The 20,634-nt window shown below is 46.2% G+C and overlaps 1 protein-coding gene across 1 annotated transcript in view; it reads left to right on the forward strand.

The window, feature by feature from the left end:
• The first annotated feature begins 2,029 nt into the window (after nt 1-2,029).
• The window catches only part of TYRO3 (TYRO3 protein tyrosine kinase), an 81,122-nt gene continuing 62,517 nt past the window's right edge, over nt 2,030-20,634 (forward strand). Inside the window, exons 1-3 of the mRNA XM_066631471.1 lie at nt 2,030-2,358; nt 13,121-13,304; nt 18,937-19,037. Coding sequence (XP_066487568.1) covers nt 2,274-2,358; nt 13,121-13,304; nt 18,937-19,037 — 370 coding nt within the window. The 5' untranslated portion in view covers nt 2,030-2,273. The remainder of the gene's footprint in view (nt 2,359-13,120; nt 13,305-18,936; nt 19,038-20,634) is intronic.

The raw sequence follows: 20,634 nt of genomic DNA on the forward strand, positions 1-20,634 counted from the left end.
ACCAGGGCAGCTTAGATTATTTTTCACATTTTTATACCATCTTTCCTCCAAGGTGTTCAGTGTGCCTGGTTCCTTCCCACTTTTGTCTGCACAGCAACCCTGTGAAGTAGGTGAGGCTGAGAGACAGGGACTGGCCCAAGGTCACCCAGGAAGCAAGATTTTGAACCTGGATCTTCCAGCTCCAATTCCCAAACCACTACACCATCCTGGCTCTGCCCAAAGCAAGGCTTGTAATGGTTCTTTAGTATCTTCCAAGAACACCTGGAGTGTTCATAGCAATCATCTGCTTGAGCACCTTGCCCCAAAAGGAAATATTGGTCATGGATGGACACTTGTTTAAAGCCTGCATTACTCAATTCATTACTGCTTGAAAGTGACAGATGTTTGCTACCCATTTAAAGTAAAGGCTCTGTTAACTATTTTCTTCCTGATTTTAGACTGCAGTCCTAGGCACTAAGAAATTGGTCCCACAAAATGCAGTGAGATACATGGAAGCAGCTCAGAGTTTTCACACATTTCTTTCTCTTTCTTCACTGCTTTGTGCTCAATTTTCTCTCTACCCAGTGGGATATCCTGAGAGCTGGTTTATGCTCTGGCTGGGGCACCTCCCTTGAGAAGTCTCATTGATCAGCACATCATCCTTCCCTTTCTCATTGACTGAGAAAACTCGATTGGTATATTCTCAGTTCAAGCCTACATGCTGCCATTTTGCGTTAAAATATGTAATGGTCACAATGTATTAATTCTCTGTGTATAAGCATTAAATTGGCTCTAGGTGTGATTAAATTGACACACCATTAAATTGATGCGCGTGAATGTGAGGGGGGTGTCAGGGGGTGACAATCAGAAACAGGGCCTTCTCGGTGGTGGTGCTTGTGTTATGGAATTCCTTCCCCTCTGAGCTGAGGACAGTTTCCTCTTTATTAACCTTCTGGTGAGACCTAAAGACATTTTTATTTAGGAAAGCCTTCTAGGCCCTATAATGGCTGCTTTTAGGAATTTATTTAATGTTTTTTATTGATGTGTTTTATTGCTGATTGCTTTATTTTTATATTGCCTGTTTTTATTTTTATGTTTTTATCTGTATTTTATTGATTTTTTTTTTACTTTATGTATTGATTGTTGTTGCCTTGGATGAAAGGCGGATTACAAATCCAATAAATGAAAAAATACCCAGGACCAATTTCAATGCCATGTGTTGCTGCCGTGGAAAGCAACTTGGTGAGAAAAATACTTGAAAAAATGTTTATATACTATTATAAAATCTCAATGGATTCCTTCCCTCTGATCTGTCCTGCAAATTCCACAGAAATCTTGCAGCATGTTTGCATAAAGCCTATTTTTCTAAATATTGCAAAGTGTTTTTCAATACCCAAATCTTTCATTTTTTTTTCCACAGGTGTTCTTGCACAGAGGATACATTTTAAAGTCAATTTTTTTTTTCCTGGAGAGCTGGTCTGCTGCCTACAAGGGACCCCTCTCCTTCAGAGCCATTACAGGGGGAGGGGAGCAAAACCGGTGGCATAGCTGGGAGGGCAAAGCACTAAGTTTTGCAAGGAGCCTCACTGCAGCGTGCAAGGGGCCCCCTATCCTCCCATTCCAGGAGAGGGGGGAAGAGCAAAACCGGGGAGCGTAGCTGGGGGGGTAAAGCACTGAGTTTTGTAGGCGTGCAATGGCCCCTGCAGAGCCATTCCAGGAGGGGGGAGCAAAACGGTGGGAATGCTTGGAGTGGCTCCGAAGGGGAGGGGTCCCTTGCACGGCGCGGTGAGGCTCCTGCAAAACTTAGTGCTTTGCCCCCCCCAGCTACGCCACTGGACTTGATCCATATTCATAAGGGCGGTGATGTCATGCGAAGTGGAGCTGAGCTGTGGGGCCTCCCCAAAGCGCCATTTCCTGGAGGAGGAGGGCCAGGCGAGGGAGACTTGGGAAGGAAGTCGCGGCGGCGGCAGCGGCAGGGAGAGGGTGCTGCGAGCCTGGCCAAGCGGAGCTCGATCGCTGAATGAACGGCAGGAGGCCAGCAGGGGGGGACCTTGCCGGCTCGGGGCGCTGGGAAGCGCGGCGGGCAGGAGGAAGGCGCAGCCCCTTCGGAGGCGCCCGCTGAGCCTGGCGCATCGGGCTCGCGCACTGGGCATCCCCGAGTGCCGGCAGCGTCTCCTCCGGGGCTGGAGAGGGGAGTGTCGGGCGCCCCCTTCGCGAGCGAGGAGCGGCCGCCGGCTCGGAGGTGGCTCCGCGGGGAGGATGCTGACGGCGAGGATGGTGTGGAAGGGACGGAGATGAAGCGGACTATGCGCACCCTGCTGCTGCTGCTGCCGGCGCTGTGGGCTCTGCTTCTGCGGGACGCCGCCGCGGCTGGGACAGGTAGGGCGGCTCTCGCCGGCGGGGAAGGAGCCCCGCGCGCCCCTCCAGCGGCAGGCGGGGGGCGAGGAGTGGGGGGACCTGTTCACCTGGGTGGCCACCGTCGCCACCGCTTTTCTTGGGCTTCCCAAGTTGCCCCCCCCCCAAGCTCTGTTCTCAAACGCCTCGGGCTGCAATCCCATCCACACTGACCTGGAGTAAGCCCCCTTGGCTGTAATAGGGCTTACTTCTGAGTCGACATGCTTAATACTGGGCTCCAAGAGTGCAATCTAGCCACACTTTCCTGGGTGTAAGCCCCACTGACTATAATGGAGCTTACTATTGAGTAGACATACATAGGACTAGGCTGCAATCCTAGCCACACTTTCCTGGGAGTAAGCTCCATTGGCTCTAATGGGGCTTAGTTCTGAGTAGGCATGCATAGCCTTGGGCTCTCGGTCCCTGGTGGCTACTGCCACCCTGCTTGATTAGATTCTTCCCTGATCAAAAAGATGACATTGATTTCCCTCCTTTCCCCTCCCCAGCCTTCTCCAAGATCTGCCATTCCTCTCCCCAGCTCTTTCCAGGGCTGGTTTGTTAAAAACAAGAGCCAACAATAAACTCCACTTGGCAATGGACTTCTTCCCTGGAAGGGACTCCCTAGCTACAGGTCCACCGGTCACCATTTTCCTTTCCTGTTTGTTGTGAAACTGGCCTAAATCTTTTCCCTAACTGCTAATCACCCGATGAGACAACTTACAAAACAAACTGGGAGGGAACTGGACTCCATAGATAACAGCTCCACAGGTTTTAACTTGGGTGGCTGGGTTTTTGTTGCTTCAGTGTTTTATTTCATCTCTTGCCCTGTATGAATGAATGGATCTGTAGCAGAATCAACAGTTTGCAGCTATGGTGTTCTCTGATTTCAACTCTGTGTCACCCCCACCCCCTTATCTGCAGTGGTGTGGCATACCAGCCCTTCTTAAACAGTGATTGCATTCTTGGAGCAGTCACGATTTCAGGGCTCTTGTGACATGTGATCTGCTTCACCTGAATACTATGATTGGATGAACAGGTTGTTTTTTTTCTTGAGCACCTAGCATGATGCTTTTATAGGTGTTCTGTCAGCAACTCCATGGGTGTCCTTGTTAAATGCACAGCAGTTCCAAGTGAGCACACCACAGCAGGCAATGGCTCTTTATGATTAGCTTGTTTGGGGGCAAAAAATCAAAACCTATAGAATCTATACACAGATGAACTTAAGAGAATGACTTATGAGAATTATTTCATGGAGTACATTGGTTTGAAGTGTTCCTGCCTTTAAAACATTGCCAGCATTTATCAGAATAATTGCCATTCAAAAGGTTGCTGAGATCAGCCCATTTTTTCAAATTCCTTGATTGACTTTGTTGCTTTCTTCATTGTCATAATATTTGACCTTAACCTCTGTATGTAAGATGGGTCTCTTTTGTTCTGTGTGCAACTTGATCCCAGGCATTCATCGCTGGGGCAAGACAACAGTGAAATCAACAAGTTTTGTTTTTCAAAATGGTGGTTAAAATAATGAGTGACGCAAATGCTTCAGGGGCACATGGATTATGCACGTAACACTCATAACCCCTTGTGAATTTAGTGAATATTTTGGAACTAAACAGGGCTCCCCCATCATGACTACCAAAAAGAACAAATAAAATAAAACTGGAGAAAGTCAGACACTTGCAGAACTGTTTGGAAGAAATATTTCAGCTGGCTAATTTAGTTTAGCATCCAAGGAGGCCAAGTACATGAACCCCCTAATTTCACCTCTGACAAATTCAGGCTGCAGTCCTATACTCACTTTCATGGGAGTAAACCACATTGAACACAATGGGACTTACTCCTGAGTAGACACAGAGAAAGCAGTGGGACAATCGCATTACAATGGAATAACTCTGACATTAACATTGATAAGGGTGGAAAGGAAGTGAACGATTGTCATGCTGGTTCTGAAGGCTTATATTGAGGATTTAAGTTTTGATCCTCCTGTGAAATTCAGCTAAGCCCATAAAACCTTATGGCAGAACTGAATATAGAGGGGCGCACTGTTCCCCTGGGGGCTGGGGATAAAAATAGGCCCTCAGTTTGGCTGTACTTGTTCTAAGAGGCGACTAAACAGCCACCGGGTAGATGGGACTCGTCAGCCTGGGAAGGCAGCTCATCTGAGAGAAGAAAAACTCTGATCCCAAACCTCCACTGCCTTGTGGCTACATCCAGTTATGGAAGAGGCTTCAGGAGTCAACCTCGAGGCCAAATCCGGAGCCGGAGTCCCTAAGGCAGTTCATGGCTGAACACAGTCACGTTCTGGCAACTCCTGCAACGCCGCTGGAACCAACCGTATTGGCTTCTGCCTTTCCATTGGACCATTTCAGCGATGTGGAGAGGGGGGGATTTGCTGCATGGGTTTCCTCCATATCTACCTTACCCAGACTTTGCGCACTGGAGAGGTCACTGTTCCGGAACCACCATTCAGAGCACGATACCATAGTCTTCCGAGACTGAAGGATGCCAACTAACTGTTACAAGATGTGATTTGTCAGTCACCTTGAGAATAGATAGGAGCCCACCTACACATGGACTTGATGCTGTTGGCCAGACAAGGTTGTTTGGGCTAATGTTGCCAGCCCGTGATCTGAAAACAAAGCAAATTTGTTAAGTGCATGCAACATTGCAGTGGTTTGTTTTCCTACTATAGGACTGCAATGCATGTCACAGTTATTGAATGATGTCAGGAGCTCTTAAAATTTGCAGGTGTTGTCTCTGAGTCATGACTTGGCTATTCCAGATGGACCCCACCTAGTACTAATTTTCGGGGTTAGATGATTACAGTGGTTGAGTATATGAAGGCTGGAGTCACTGGGTGTGAAGGCATCTATAGCAGAAATAGACATATGTGGATAGGAATCAAAATATAAGAGAGTCAAAGCCTAAAGGAATAAGGTACCCTGACTCACTGGCTCCAGATTGGCAAATTCCAGTTGCATCAGGTTGACCGTACAATATCCTAAAGTAAGGCTGATCAAATCCAGAAAGTATTACACAGAAGTCCTTGCCAATCATGTCTTGCAGTTTTGGGGGGAAAAAATTATGGAAAGGTTAGACAGCTCTACAGTTGCTCAGGAATTCCTTGTTGGATAAGGGCCAATTCAAGCATTACAGGAGCCAAGTAGAACCTGCTGCAATCATGTGTGATAGTGCTACAATATGAATTGATCCCCATGTTTGGAAAGCCTCGATATTGGCACCAGGAATGTGTGACGCTGACACGGAGTCTGTCCATGTTCCTAGTAAGCAGCTCTCACGTGTTATGACCAAGCAGTGAAACAACTTCGGAAGCCCAAAGTAGCCTTCATTCTCAAAGGATGTGGGCGCTGGTCTTGCTCATCTAGCATGTGACAGAAGAGATCTTGAAGCACTGGGAACTGCTCCCTTGCAGATACTTGTCTCCAGACACCCATTCTCCTCTCTGAAGAATGAATTTTAATACCTCTATTAGCAATAATCAGCATTTGCAGAGACATCTGAGAGTACTCAGTTGTTGTCAGCGCTAACTAGCAAAAAGTACTATGCTTTAATAGAAATCTTAATCCTAGTTAAGTGAAACAGCAACTTATTATCTGTAGGGACCCACAGGAACCAAACTTGGCATGGGGGAGTAGCCAACAGGGAGTCCACAGTATTGTACTACTTCCTGCTGATTGATTTTAGAAATATAAAGGTGAGTGTCTTCTGCCTGATCATGAAAGTTTTTTCCCTTTCACTGGCAGGACACGATTCACAGCAGGCAGGCAAGTGGTGAGAGGGGCAAATAGAATCTGCTTCCCACCCACTCAGAGCCCAGCTGGGTGGACTTGTCCCTGTCTCAGGGGCAGGGCAGCTCAGGTAACTTTCTGTTTTACCAAATTATCAGCTAGCAAGGTGACCCTGTTTGCAAGGAAGGCTTGCAAGTGCTTTTCTACATAGTTGCATCACTCATGTTGAAAAGCAAGCAACTTCCATCTGATTTGGAAAGGTATTTGATTAAGAGCCACCATCTGAGCCCAGGTCCCAAGTCATTCATTCTTAAGCTACTCCTGTTCAGCAAATATGTGGCAACACTAATTTCCATTGCACTTTGAAGAGACGCTTAATGACTGGGTTTTAATTATCTCCATGAGTAAGAGTTTAATTAGGTAACGATTATGGTTGAAAATTGAGAGAATCAATATACATGTATGTATGTATGAGCATAATAATATTATTATTAAGCCTCTGATCTTTCCAAGTCTACCTATCTGTTAAGCGATCACCATTTTCTTTTATCAAATGCCAAAAGGCTGTCAGCACAAGCCTATGCATGTCTACTCAAAAGTAAGTCCTATTCCGTCTAATGGAACTTTCTCCCAAGTAGGTGTGAGCAGGATTGCCGCATTTGTCCAAGTGTCCCTTTAAAATTCCTGTGCTTTGCCCTCTCTAAATCCATTCCTCCTTGTACTTTGCCCTGTACTTTCTTTTAAAGGTGTTCTGCATTTTGAGCCCTTGGAATCTCAGCAAGGGTAGGAACTTGAATCAGCCTTTCAAGCAGAAGGATTATGGACAGCTAAGAGTTTTTCTGCAGCAAGATGCTGTTTCTGTTTCACGAGGTTGCCTGTCATTTTATGCACAGATGTGGAAATAGTGGTGTAGCTGGAAGGGGTGCAAAGCACTAAGTTTTGCAAGGAGCCTCACCACATGCAAGGATGAGATTCAGCCCCTCCTCTTCGGGGCCATTTCAGGTGGTGGAAGCAAAACAGAAGGAGGGGGTTCCCTTGCATGCCGTGGTGAGGCTCCCTGCAAAACTTAGTGCTTTGCACCCGCTCCAGCTACACCACTGCGTGGAATATATGTAGTATGCCTGGTTTTATTGTATAATTTGCAGAGAGATCTGCTGCTTCAGTATTATGTGTAATGAGAGGGCGAGTGTTTTCTGGCACAAGCACACAAAGCGAACGCACACATGCGTTCCACGTGTGATTAATGCCATTGTTGAGTTAAATAATATGGAGTTATATCATCTTAGTGGCATGATTAAGTCCTTTGCCCAACAACAGCAAAAATGCTGTGTCTAAATGTACAGGATTGTTTTCCCAGCTTCAGCGCTCTGAGCAATTTCATTAACAAGAGCAACAAAAGGAAAATTTACAGAGTATGGTGTGGCAGCCTGTGGATAAACCGGTTGTTCATCCAGTTAAAGTCCAATAAAAGAACAGCACATTGTTGTCCTGACAAGTTCTCTAAATGGAGGGAACATCACTGACCTGGTGTGGATCACTTACTGGGAATCTGCACCAAGCCTTGTGGGATCCCCTGATACTAGGTCCCTTTTCTTATTCTTAGCCAAAAATTCCCTAGTAACTCTTACAGTGTCATGTGACGATATGAACAATTGCTAGTTTGGAACAGATCAGTGTTTCTCAATCAGTGGTATGCGTATCACCAGTGGTACTTGAAGTGGTGTCTGGTAGTACTTGTGGGACACCCAGCAGCAAGACCAGGAACACGACACATTAAACAGCAATAGGAGTCTTGGTTTGGTAGGCAGAATTCCAAAGATTGCTTTTCTGTGCTCAGAAAAGCCCTCCTGTCCACCCTGAACCTCTTACTGGTGTCTGTCACATTGCACCTGGCTTCTCAACCCAGGAGTCTGAGGATGTTATCGCCAATTGTCATCACCAGTTACTTCTGGTGGTACTTCAAATAAGTGGACCATGTGAAGTGGTACAGTAGAGAACAATTGTTGAGAAACACTGATATAGGCATTTTATGCAATAACTACCTGCTAGACCAGCAAAGGCAGTGGCTCCCAAACCTTTTCAGCTGGAGGTTCCCTTGACCTACTGGGCCATTAGCTACGGTTCCCCATTCTATATATCCTGTACAATGTATAGGATATACAGAATGGGGAACCGCAGCCAATGGCCTGGAAGGTCAAGGGAACCTCCAGCTGAATAGCATACATTGTATAGGGTGCTGAGTTTTTCATGAAGATTCTGCGGCTCCCCTGGCTGAGTTCCACAGCTCCCCAGGGAGCCACGGCTCACTGTTTGGGTACCACTGAGCAAAGGTGATCCTGTGGTTCTGCTGTACTGGGTAGGACCCAGTATATACTGGCTGCCTACCCACCATTTACCCAATATGTTGAATTAAGTGTATACTGGGTGTACATACTGTGTAATGTATTCAGTGTAATGTAGGCCCAGTTCTCACTGCTGTGATAAACAGAATCTAGGGCTAGGCTATACTATCTCAGACTGCTGATAGTGGCTCACTTGACCGAATGCTCCTATTTACAAATAATTCTCTCAGCAGGGAAAATGAGTTGTTGGAAACAAGGGTTCTCACCTAGCCTCTCTGACTGCTTGTTTTCTGTGTAAATTGTCACCTGCAGTCTGAAATGTGTGACCTGCAGGCCACATGTAGGTTAACGATCTTGTTGAGAACTAGACCATAGGATTCTTTGCTTAACCAGTAATAACACTGGCTATTACAGTAACCAGGATTAGTAAGATACAGTAAGTTAGGATTCTATTCTCAACCAGTAATATCACTGGCAGTTACAGTAACCAGGTCACCCACACAATAATGCTCCAGGCTTAGCATTCAACAAATTGCCAATCAGAGTGCCTAGCACATGGATCATGCAGTTCAGGTCTAGCTTATTCATGCTCCAGGATGCCTTTCATTCCATCCAGCCATCTCCATGTTCCTTAGGAGGATTGCCAGTGAGTGCACACTGTTGTCCCAGGACATCAATCTTCTCCTCCTTGCACTGTGGCCCAACTTCTGAGTTTTTCACTGTACCAGCAATAACAGGAGGAGACTAGAGGACATTGAGCTGCTGGGATCTTCCCCTTGCACTAGTATTCCAGTGGCAAATCCTTGGGTAGGTTGTAGACCTTTGGTGTGATGTGATGGTGGAGCACCTGTTGTTTCCCCATTTCCCAGTATGTGTGCTCCATTTTGAAGATATCCAAGGTGAGTAGCAACAGGAGAGGACATGGTTCCCTGTTGAGCAACCATAATGAGAATAGATACTCAGGGCTCAATCCTAACCCCTTATGTCAGTGCTTTCCAGCACTGACATAAGGGCAATGCAGCTCTGAGGGAAGGGCACAAACATTTCCTTGCTTTGAGGAGGCCTCCGTGAGTGACACCCAACTGCAGGATGCAGCACATGCCCCGCTGGCACCACTATGCCAGTGCTAGAAAGCACTGACATAAGGGGTTAGGACTGCGCCCTCAGTTTCTTTTGGGCAGCAGTGATCATGGGATGACAGCATCTCAGAGGAATGGGGTTGCCAAGGGTTATGATCCTGCAGGGTGCTTGTACTTCTGAAAGCTGTCAGGCAGAAAGGCAGGAAGTACACTGCACCTGCAACACTGCACCTCCATGGTGGTTAACATTGAAAAGAGCCCTGAGAGGACAATAGGGCAACTGCACAAAGGCACAGCCAGCTTCCTAATGGTTGTGGATGCTGCTGCTGTAGACATGCCTTGTGATATGTCTGGTACTAGATGTGGGAACATCCTTGCTTATGTATGAAGGGCAGTTGCAGATATGGAGTTTTCCTGTGTTTTCTGTGTGGAGTCAGGGTTCCTGATAAGTGTGTTATGTTTGGGGACTGTTACTTCTAAGGATCTTATAAAGATGAGTATTATTCATCTTGCTTCATTTATTTTTTGTTGGATGCATGTTTTTTTGGTCTGTACAAAGTATCCCTGTCACCAGAGTCTCCATTTGTATGCCTTTCATTCTCTAGACACATGGCCTGATGATGCTCCATGCTGCATGACTTGATATATGAGATAAGTGTTTCCTGATGGGGGCATTTATATCCTTGGCTGTGTGCCATGATGTTCAGAGTAGAGCCCATTTCAGACTAAGTCTTTTATGGTTTATCTGCCTGATCTTAGTTTGCTCAAGCAGGAATGGGTTGCCCTGTTTACCAGAATGCTCACATACTCCTAGTGGATGATTTTAAGAGAATGTGCCCAGATCTTGGGGCTCTTTGTTAACCTAGAAGGCAGGATTCTCAAGGTGGTCTCCTTCTGTTTGAACTTTCAAGCTTTGGGTAATAGCATAGTGTCCTTGCAATTGTATAGTACAACACAATAGCAACAGGGGAAAAAAGTATATGGTTAGCACAGTTATGCCCTTACACGATTACATCCGCTCCAAACCAGACCGCAGTGAGAATTCGACCTTCTCTCAAGGATCAGTCCCACCCCAAAGAACGGTTACACTGAAAGGAGACTGCCTGACCCCTGCTGTGTACCCATAGAAGCCCTAATTTTTGATGCTACCCAATGACTTCTAATGGAGATCTCGCCATTATAGAACTTTGGGTGTTTAGCTCTTGCTTTTTAAAATCTCAGTGTTTGCAAAAAAAATGGATCCTGGCTGAGTGTGAGACAACACGTAACATAGCATCCAAAGGCAGTTGAGAATATGCTTGCTTGCTACACCTACTTAGGCAGAACTTTTACTGCAGGGCACTGACTCATCACCAGAGTTATTTTGGTTGGCTATTTGGTTTATGGACATTGGGTGTTGCTGCCAGTCCATCCACCCTGGCTGAGCATTTTGGTTGGTACAGTGCTGAGTAAAATCAAATGTTGGCAAATGTTCGGGAATTTTAGGAGTGAGTTGTTTGAAAAATTGAAAATCTTTGTGCAGATTTGTGTGCAATGGTGTGGGAAAAGAAGCTCTTTGTGGAGGACAACTGCATAACTCTGCACTAGAGTTATAAGGAACATAATTGAAAAGGATGAATTGCAGCAGTGGCATAGCTAGAGGGGGTGCAGAGCACGAAGTTTTTCAAGGAGCCTCACTGTGGTGTGCAAGCGGCCCCTTCCCCTCCCCTCCAGAACCATTCTGGATGAGGGGAGCAAAACGAAGGCATAGCTGGAATGGCTCTGAAGGGAAGGGCGAGGGGCCGCTTCCACACCCACACTGCAGTGAGGCTCATTGAAAAACTTTGTGCTTTGTACCCCCTCTAGCTACGCCACTGCATTGCAGCATGTTGTAGACCTGGGAAATAGTACTCTGGGGAGGTTCTGGTACTGTCTGCCGCCAAAATCACTTTGTTGAAATATTGGACATACTGTACATCAGGGGTGCTCAATAGGTGGATCGCGATCTACTGGTAGATTGCGAGGCAAAATGAGTAGATCGCGGAGTGCCGACACCCCCCCTTCAGGTGCCTCTGGGAGGAAACGCCAGGAGTAAGGCCCATTGTACTCAATGGGGCTTACTCCCAGGTAAGTGTGGCTAGGATTGCAGCCGCACAGCCTAATCCTAGGCATGTCTACTCAGGAGTAAGTCCTATTATACTCAGTGGGGCTCAAGGTACACCAACATACATTGTACACATAAATGTTATATGTTATGATGGCGTGAACATTGTAAAAAAAACTCTGGTAGATCTCCGGGCCTTGCTGGGTTTCAAAGTAGCTCCTGAGCCAAAAAAGTGTGAGCACCCCTGCTATACATAATCATTAATCTTCTTTTTATTGATTGAATGTATATCCCACTCTTCTTTGGCATGCCCAAGGCAGCTCAAGTAGTCAACGCCGCACAAAGCAGTTACACCAAATCAGTAACAAACAATCACCATAAAAATCTGTTGATGAAAATAGTGAATAATCTGATAGAAAATTAACAGCTGGTGCCTCCCTCTGCTGCAGAAAATTAACGTTGTCCAGGAGTGGCTACAGCAGTTAATGGCAAAGGGAGGAGGGCTTTCCTCCTCTCCAGAAGGGATGTTGCATCTCTTGTCTTCTACCTTGCTGCAAATTTATCAACTTGTTTATTTTCTTCTTTGCCACATATGTTCATTTTTCTCCCAAGCGATGGTGCAACCTGCTCCAGTATTTGCACATGCTAACATATTCCATACATTTGCTTCTGAGGAAACAATTGCTTTCCACCCACCCACCTACACACATTCTAGGGCCCTGAGGCACATTCTGAATACTTTTACCCCAAAGCAAATCTGAGAAATGTTGCCATCTGCAAATGAATTAGTGACACCCATCCAAGTGGGGGGATGAGATCAGAATTTGGCATCATGTCCCAAGTTTGGGGGTTGCCTGGCTACTGGTTGAAGTAATCCCATACCATGCCTGAGAGAGAGCTTTAAATGGCTGGTTTCCTTTCATGGCTGGATCAGTCCTTACTTGCACTGTGATGTGAGCTTTTGCAATAAAGGGAGAGTGAATATAGAACAACCCCACATGAATGACTTTCTAAAACGTGAGCTTTTTTCACAGGTGTAGATCAAAAGCTGTGATTTCTTAAGAGCATATGAATATTACCTGGCAGTCAAAAATCCAGGGGGGATTTTGGCTGAACTGTACCTCTGTTCCAAGAATAACTCCTTCAAAAGAATTACCAGGGCACTGCCTCCAGGATGCCCTTGGCATCTGTATCTAGCACTGACAGATTGCTGCTTTATGGATTTTACCCTGCTGATCTCCCAATTGGCATGTTGTTGAAGAAGCCCTGCATGGATTTAGCCTCCTCCATTATTTCTTAAGTGGAATTTCAGTCCTCTCATCCTATAATCGTTAAACAAATATAATGAAGCTCTGATGAAGCATGGAGGTGGCTGTGCATTCTGTTCTTTGACTGTACTGCGCCGCAGGACACCAACCTGGGTTAATTTGCTGTACTCCCAACCTCCTCGCTCCTTGCGTGGGTGAGGAGAGGAGGGAGGTTGCTTTCTTTTAGGCACAGAGGTTACCAGAATGCCAATCAAACTGAAGGTGTCCCAGGGACAGCCAGTGAAACTGAACTGCAGCCTTGAGGGAATGGAAGACCCCGAGATGCTGTGGATCAAAGATGGAGCCGTGGTGCAGAGTGTAGACCAGGTGTACATTCCGGTAGATGAAGAACACTGGATTGCCTTCCTCAGGTAGGATTGGTGTATAGAACAGAACTGGGGAGTGGGCTGACATTGTTGTTCCACAGATTTCAGGCATAGAATTCATTCCTTGGAACTCCATGAAGATCTTCCTTCCTTTCTAGACATCTAAAGCAAGGAGGCAACATCAGAAGAGGCTGTTCCCCTGGATGTCCCACTTCTGGGCTTCCGAGAGGCCTCTGGTTAGCCCTTAGGATGCTGAACGTGATGACTCTTTGGGCTGACCCAGCATGGCTCTTCTTATGTTCTGATGTTCTTAAACAAACATGCTGATGAATAGGAATTTGGAAGATCTTTCCAACCCTTTTGTCATTCCTGCTATTGTGGAGAAATGCACACAAACTTATGGGCACAGTCAGGTTCAGAAAGGAGAATTGATCTGCAGAGGACCTTTTCTGGTCAGATCATGGGGCATTAGGATATTGCATCCTTTGCATCTGCCATGCTTGCTATTCCCAGACTCCCTTCATCCTTCCTCACCATCTAATCCAGCAATTTTCAATCTCTTTCATCTCACAGCACACTGACAAGGTGCTAAAATTGTCAAGGCGCACCATTAGTTTTTGGACAATTGACAAGGCACACTACACTGCCAGTGGGGAACTTGCATCCCCCAATGACTCTCCCCCAAACTCCCACAGAACATCTGTAGAACATTGCGTCACAGCACAGTGGTTGAAAATCACTGATCTAATCCTATTCTGTGGCAGTCCTTTCTCACCTGTCCCTTTTGTTGACCACTCATTTCTACCAAGTGATATAAAGATTAGATCCTAGCTGATGTTAAGACCTTCTCCTCTTCCACGTCTCACCACGCACTGGCTGCGAGTATGATCTAATGAAAATAAAGAAGGTGATGGTGATGTCAGCTTGCTGTGATGTTTGTGTAGTGTGTTCTATTGAGGCCAGGGTCCTGGACTCCAGGGCAAGATAGGCTGGATGGGGGAGGAAGTGAATCTTGCTTCTAATTTGTGTTTCTTTCATCAAGAACTGTAGATGTGGAATAAGGAATTTTTTTTTTAATGACAGAGGCAGCATTCTGTTAAAACGACTTGGGGCGCACAATAAGTACTGCAGGCGCCTCAATGTGCTGGGTAAGCTATCCCTCCCCCTCACCATTGGAGCCATTCTGGGCAGCAGTGTCAACATGCAGGTGCTCAGCTGCTACCTGGAATGGCTCTGATGACAAGTGGGAGACCTACTTACGCGACACCTGCAGTACTTACCGAGCTGCCCCGCTGTAGCTACACCACTGGCTGGAATTTTAGATTCGGAGATGTATTTACAAGTTATCTTGCATTTATTTATTCCCAGCATGTCCCTCTCTCCCAGGCTCTGACTAAAAGGAGATGCCCTAATTAAAATCAGACTTCTGAGACCAGATCTCAGTCCTGTTTGGGAGAGGAGGATGTGTCATGCAAACCCAGCCTTAGTCATCCCCACAAGAGATGTTCCAGCACATTTACTCCATCATTTAGAACTAGCCAAGCATGCTACTCTTAGGTCAATTACCATAAGGTAAAATATTCAATAGTTTCCTTGGTGTGGAAAAAAAAGGGAAAGTGTCAGGCATTTTTCGCAGTCCAATTTGCAAGTACAGTGGATACAGCAGGACTTTTGCCAGAAGTATACAAAGATTTCCTCTTTCCAAGGACCTCTCTCTCCCCTGAGGCATTTGGAATTAACCAAGTTCTTTTGAGAATCTTGAATTCCCAGCAGAGCCTTTGAAATTGAATTGTGCTCCTGTAAACACTTGTTTTGCAGGGACAATGTAAGAGCTGCAGTCTATCTCACTTCATTACAGCCAATGACATTGAAATCACACCTCTGGCAAATGCTTATTAAAAACCTTTATAAGCTGTCGTGTTCAGGCTTGGCCTGGCAAAGTGACAGGTCAGGGGAAGCTGAGAGTACAGTTCACACGAAGAAGGGGCCCGGGCCTCTTCCCACCCACTCCACACGCTCCTGTCAGAGCTCTTCCAGTCTGAATTATGTATGCATCTTGGTTTCCAGGCAGTTGCTCTGCCAGAGTCTGACACAGTTGGAAGTCCACAGACTTCTGAACGGGGCTGGCTTTAGGAGCTGCAGGGACCCAGTGCAAAACTTTTTTGTGGGGCCTCCCCCATGGGCCCCCCTACTCACCAGAATGAGCAACAGTGGCAACCCAGGGCTGATGGTGCCCCACACAAAGTGTGGTACCTGGAAATAGATGGTGCAGTTTCCTCCCGTGGACTGGGCATTAAATCTGTAATAGTAACATTTGCTGTGAATGCGGCAGCTCCCCAAGGCCTGGTGTCATTTTCCCCTCTAAAAGATAGAGGTTTTAAGAGGTTCATTAGAAACCTCTTTAGATTTGACTTACGCTGGATAAGGTCAGAGAAAAAGAGATCCAATTCTGAGTCATCATCTGTACATAAGGGAGTGTTTGCTCCACACTCTTCACCCTTGTCAGAGCAACGCATTGGCTTCCTCAGTATGTTTGCAGACTTCAGTTTGAGGGTTTGGGTGGGTTAGCAGTCCCAGCTTCCAATTTGAGAATGGAAGTCCTTCACATTCTTCAGACAGGAACTGTGTAGCTCTAAATGAATTGATTTGTGGAGTTGTTCTAAACCAGGGGTGTCCAAAGTTTTTGGCAGGAGGGCCACATCATCTCTGTTGACACTGTGTCCGGGGAGAGGGGGGGAAGAATTAATTTACATTTAAAATTTGAATACATTTACATAAGTATACATAAATGAATATGTTAAAGATGAACGTATATGAATGAATGAAGGTCTTGCAATAGCTCAAGGCCTATAAAAGGCCTTGCACAAAGCAAAGCTGGCCTTTCCTTTGCTGCCGCTACTGCATCACGGATGGGAAACAGCAAGCAGTGGAGGAAGCTCTCATCCCACAGCTCACGTGAGAGGTCAAACAGTTGCCCTTACGGTGAGAGCAGTTATGTCGGGCCAGTGCGGGCTCCAACAAATCTCCAGGGGGCCAGAGGCTCATTGGAAACTGGGGGCTCCCTGAGGGCCACATTGAGAGACCTCAAGGGCTGCATGTGGCCCCAGCACCGGGGTTTGGGCACCCCTGTTCTAGACAGAGAACAATTCCTGTGTATATACCAAAAGTCCATCAACAGTTTGAAGAAGAGGGTTTCCCCTATCACCTCAATATCTTTGTCTTTGTAATCTATTTTCTATCACTGTGTTGTGCCATGTGCCCCTGTCTTTCATGGCCTGTGCCATGGAAGCACCACCACATGGGATTTGTTTCTGCCCAGTTCATGCTATAAAAGATCCAAGTTAATATGTCCCACAGAATGCTAGACACTGTGTGCTCTTCAGGAGAAAGAGAGAATTTAAAAAAAAAGACTGCATTCCACTTTTCTTGCATTGTTTAGGTATGTGGTGTTTAGGTATCAGCTTTCCCACTTGTCTCACTGGAGCAGTTCTGCATCCTGGGGTTGTAGGGTGACAGTCAGTGGGCCTTAATGAAGATAAGATCAAAGCCCAGTGGGCTACAGTAAAAAAGTATAGGTTGCTTCAGCTTCCTTGAAATATTCCTAGTTTCAAACGGGGGTTCGGTTTCCTCAGGTGGAGGATCTCCACTGCCTGCCGTCAGGCTCCAAGACATCTGCGTAGTGTGGCTTACTAGGTCCTTCTCTTGCAAGGCAGCTCTCAGGGGGTTTGCCCCAATGAAGGGGTGTCCTCTGCCCCTCCCTCCTGGCCAGGGGGGGTTGGCACTATGATGTATGGCTCTGTCGTTTCCAGTGCTGTGGAGGCAGGATGTGCAGCATGGCCTTTCCCAGTTTGAAGAGACACTTTGCCAACAGTCTGAGGCTAAGAGGCAAAGAAGGAAGGCCCATAGCCAGGGAGACAGACCAGGGACAGACTGCACTTGCTCCCAGTGTGGAAGGGATTGTCACTCCCGAATAGGCCTTTTCAGCCACACTAGACTCTGTTCCAGAACCACCATTCAGAGCGCGATACCAGAGTCTCTCAAGACTGAAGGTTGCCAACAGAGAGAGATACAGGGGAAACAGCTTCCTTCTCTGGTTCCCAGTCAAAACTCCTGGCTTCTTTTCCTGGCATTTCCTCTTGACTTCCTCCCTGCCTGTCTCCTTTCTTCTGCACCTCTAGGCTGACCTGTCCTCTTTTCTGTCCATTTTGCTCCTGTCCAGCCTCTTTGTTTCTCTATTCGGTTTCTCCCATTTTTTATGTGTGTGTTTCTCCCCTTCTCTGACTATGCACGCAGTCCTAACCCACTTTCCAACACTGACATAAGGGCAGTGCAGCTTCAAGGTAATGGAACAAACATTCTTTTACTTTGAGGAGGTCTCCATGAGTGCCACCCAACTGCAGGATGCAGCACACGTTCCATTGGCACAGCTATGCCAGTGCTGGAAAGTTGGTTAGGATTTGGGCCTGTATCTTCATTCTCACTAAACATTCTCACCACCTTTCTTCTGCCCTAATCCTATCCCAGCAGCCCCATTTAAAGAATGACACCATCAATAGAGATTGATGGCCAGCCAGTGTACTGTCAGCTGCTCTTGGCTCCGAGGCATGCGGCAATGATGTTATCACTCATTCCAAGCCCCAGGGGTAGCAGCTCATCTTGTGCTGCAGGGAGTTGGAGCACATCACAAGGTACCTGAATATGCCTACTAGAAGAGAAAGGCAATTTGGTACTAAAGTGAAATGATGTAATAATAGAATCCACCAATCATTTCCCAAACACCATGTCAAAAAGCTAAGTTTTCATCTGATGTTGGGAGACATATAGGGAGGTGACTTGACAGGCTTTTCTGGTGAGTGCAGTCCAGTCCATTATCACCACAACTGAAGAGCCTCCGCACCCTGTGTCCATGCACCAAATCTCAGTTGATGAGAGGACTCAAAGCAGAACATCCTGCACGGTATATGTAGAGTATATGGGAAGATACACATGATAGAAAGTGGTCCTTAACTTACCCAAGTCTTAAACCATTTGGGATTTAAAGGTAAAATCCATTGCCTTGATTTGAGCCCAGAAATGAATAGGCACCCAGTGCAGATCCAGTGTGACCAGAGTTATATGCTCACTTGGCCTGCCTCATTCAGTAGCCTTGAGGCGGCATTTTGAATCAATTTAAATTTTCCAGACACTATGAAGGTCAGGACAGTCTTTCCTAGACCACTTTGCAACAGTCCAATTGTGAAGTTTCTAGACTGAGCATGAATTTCCATGGCCTTGTTTACCTGTCATGTGGTAAAATAAACTGTGATCTTACCACAAGGGAAAGGGCCATAGTTTTGTGGTAGCACACATGCTTTGTGTGCAGAAGGTTCCTTTCTCAGTCCCCAGCATGTCCGGTTAAAGGGTCAGGAAGAACCTCTGCTTGGAGCCACTGCTAATGAGAGTGGACTGTACTGGACTAGATGAACCTGTGTCCTGATGCCACAGAAGGCAGCTTCCTGTGTTCATATGACTGCCTCCACAGTGCAGTACTCATGCAAATACTCCATTGTGGCTTTCCCACTTCACAAATTGTTATCTGTTTATTGATCACTGAATGCTTCGTGGTACTGTGTGAAGACAGTTGCTTGTTTGTAGTCGACAGTGCTGATGATTTTATATTGCTCTCTCAACCCTTTAGCTTGAAGTCAGTAGATCGAACAGACTCTGGAAAGTATTGGTGCCAAATTGAGACCAAGGGGAAGAAAGAAGTGTCACAGCAAGTGTGGCTCATTGTGGAAGGTAAGGAGGGTTCATGTTGCTAATTTCTGTTGAGGGCATTGGGCTGAGCACACAATAGTCAGTGGCATGTGGAACTGTTGACTGGAGATTTCTTGACTGATACTGGCCCACTTCCAGTGTCTCTGCCTCTGTGACTGGGACAATGATGTTTTCACAGCTAAGGATCAGAAGACAGTTGGAAGCAGCTGTAGCAGCCTATTACATCATTTTCTCTCTGCCTTCGATTCTGCAGAATATGGAGCACTTCCAATGTTATAGTTCCCAACTTGTCTTTGAAAACATGTTCAGGAAACAGCCAGAATAGGCCTGCCAATGTGCACTTTTGGAAGGCTGGAATATTTAGGTGTGATGTTGCATAAAAACAATGGAGAAGGCAGCCTTCCAAATGGGCCTTTGGTCCTGCATCTTCCACCTAGCTGCCCTCCTATGAGCATTTCCAAAACATGGCTGGGGAACTGTAATGCCAGTAGCAGTTTTAAGAGTGATCTTACGATAAGTCTATCATAAGTTTGACTGCTGAGACCTTCTCATCATCTATGCTTCAGGTGCCAGAAAGAGTCTCATGAAATCTCCATTGTTCCCCATGGTTTTTTTTCCCACACCGGTGTGGTTGTTGTTGTTGTTGTTCTTCTTCTTCACCACCACCACCACTACTCAGTTCATCAGTGTGGAGGAAGCACTAACCAGATTTGCTCAGGTTGACAACAGTTTAGTCTATATACGAATGGCACACATGAACTTGGAGGACACGCTGAACAGCTTTGTGGTCTCATATGAATGTAAAAGTCTAGCCAGAAGCTACACAGTGTAGGGTAGATGGGTGGCTTTGTTTCATTTGCAGCTATATGTCCTCCTTGGGCTATAATTATACCAAGCACTTTCGTCAGCCTGCAGTGACAGATCAGTACAGTATCTGGAAGGGATTTTTCAGCAGCCGATCTGTAGCAAGGTTATGTTGCTGCTGTGGTAGGCAGCACTCTTCTGGCTGACTCACGGCTGATTCAGTGTCCCAGCATGGGCTCAGAGCACTGTGTTGCTTCAGTTATTTGTCTTCTTACATGAAGAGCCTTAATCTTTCCTAGTCATAAGAGATTTCGCTGCAGTTTGTTTTTTTCTTCCCGTGGAGAGATGTGTTCTCTGGTGGAGGTTGGTGCCTAAAAATAAGACAGGTAGGATGTGTGGACTCACAGCCACATTGGAGAGGAAGGAGGGGACTGTTTGCTCCCAAGCCAAGAGCTTATGGTAACTTCTGTTCTCCTCATTTCTGTTCAGCCTAGAAAAGAGACACCTGAGGGGGGACATGATTGAGACATACAAAATTATGCAGGGGATGGACAGAGTGGATAGAGAGATGCTCTTCACACTCTCACAAAACACCAGAACCGGGGGACATCCACTAAAATTGAGTGTTGGGAGAGTTAGAACAGACAAAAGAAAATATTTCTTTACTCAGCGTGTGGTTGGTCTGTGGAACTCTTTGCCACAGGTTGTGGTGATGGCGACTGGCCTGGACGCCTTAAAAGGGGATTGGACAAGTTTCTGGAGGAAAAATCCATTACGGGTTACAAGCCATGATGTGTATGTGCAACCTCCTGAT

This window comes from Tiliqua scincoides, chromosome 1 (assembly GCF_035046505.1).
Source record: "Tiliqua scincoides isolate rTilSci1 chromosome 1, rTilSci1.hap2, whole genome shotgun sequence".
Taxonomy (NCBI): Eukaryota; Metazoa; Chordata; class Lepidosauria; order Squamata; family Scincidae; genus Tiliqua; species Tiliqua scincoides.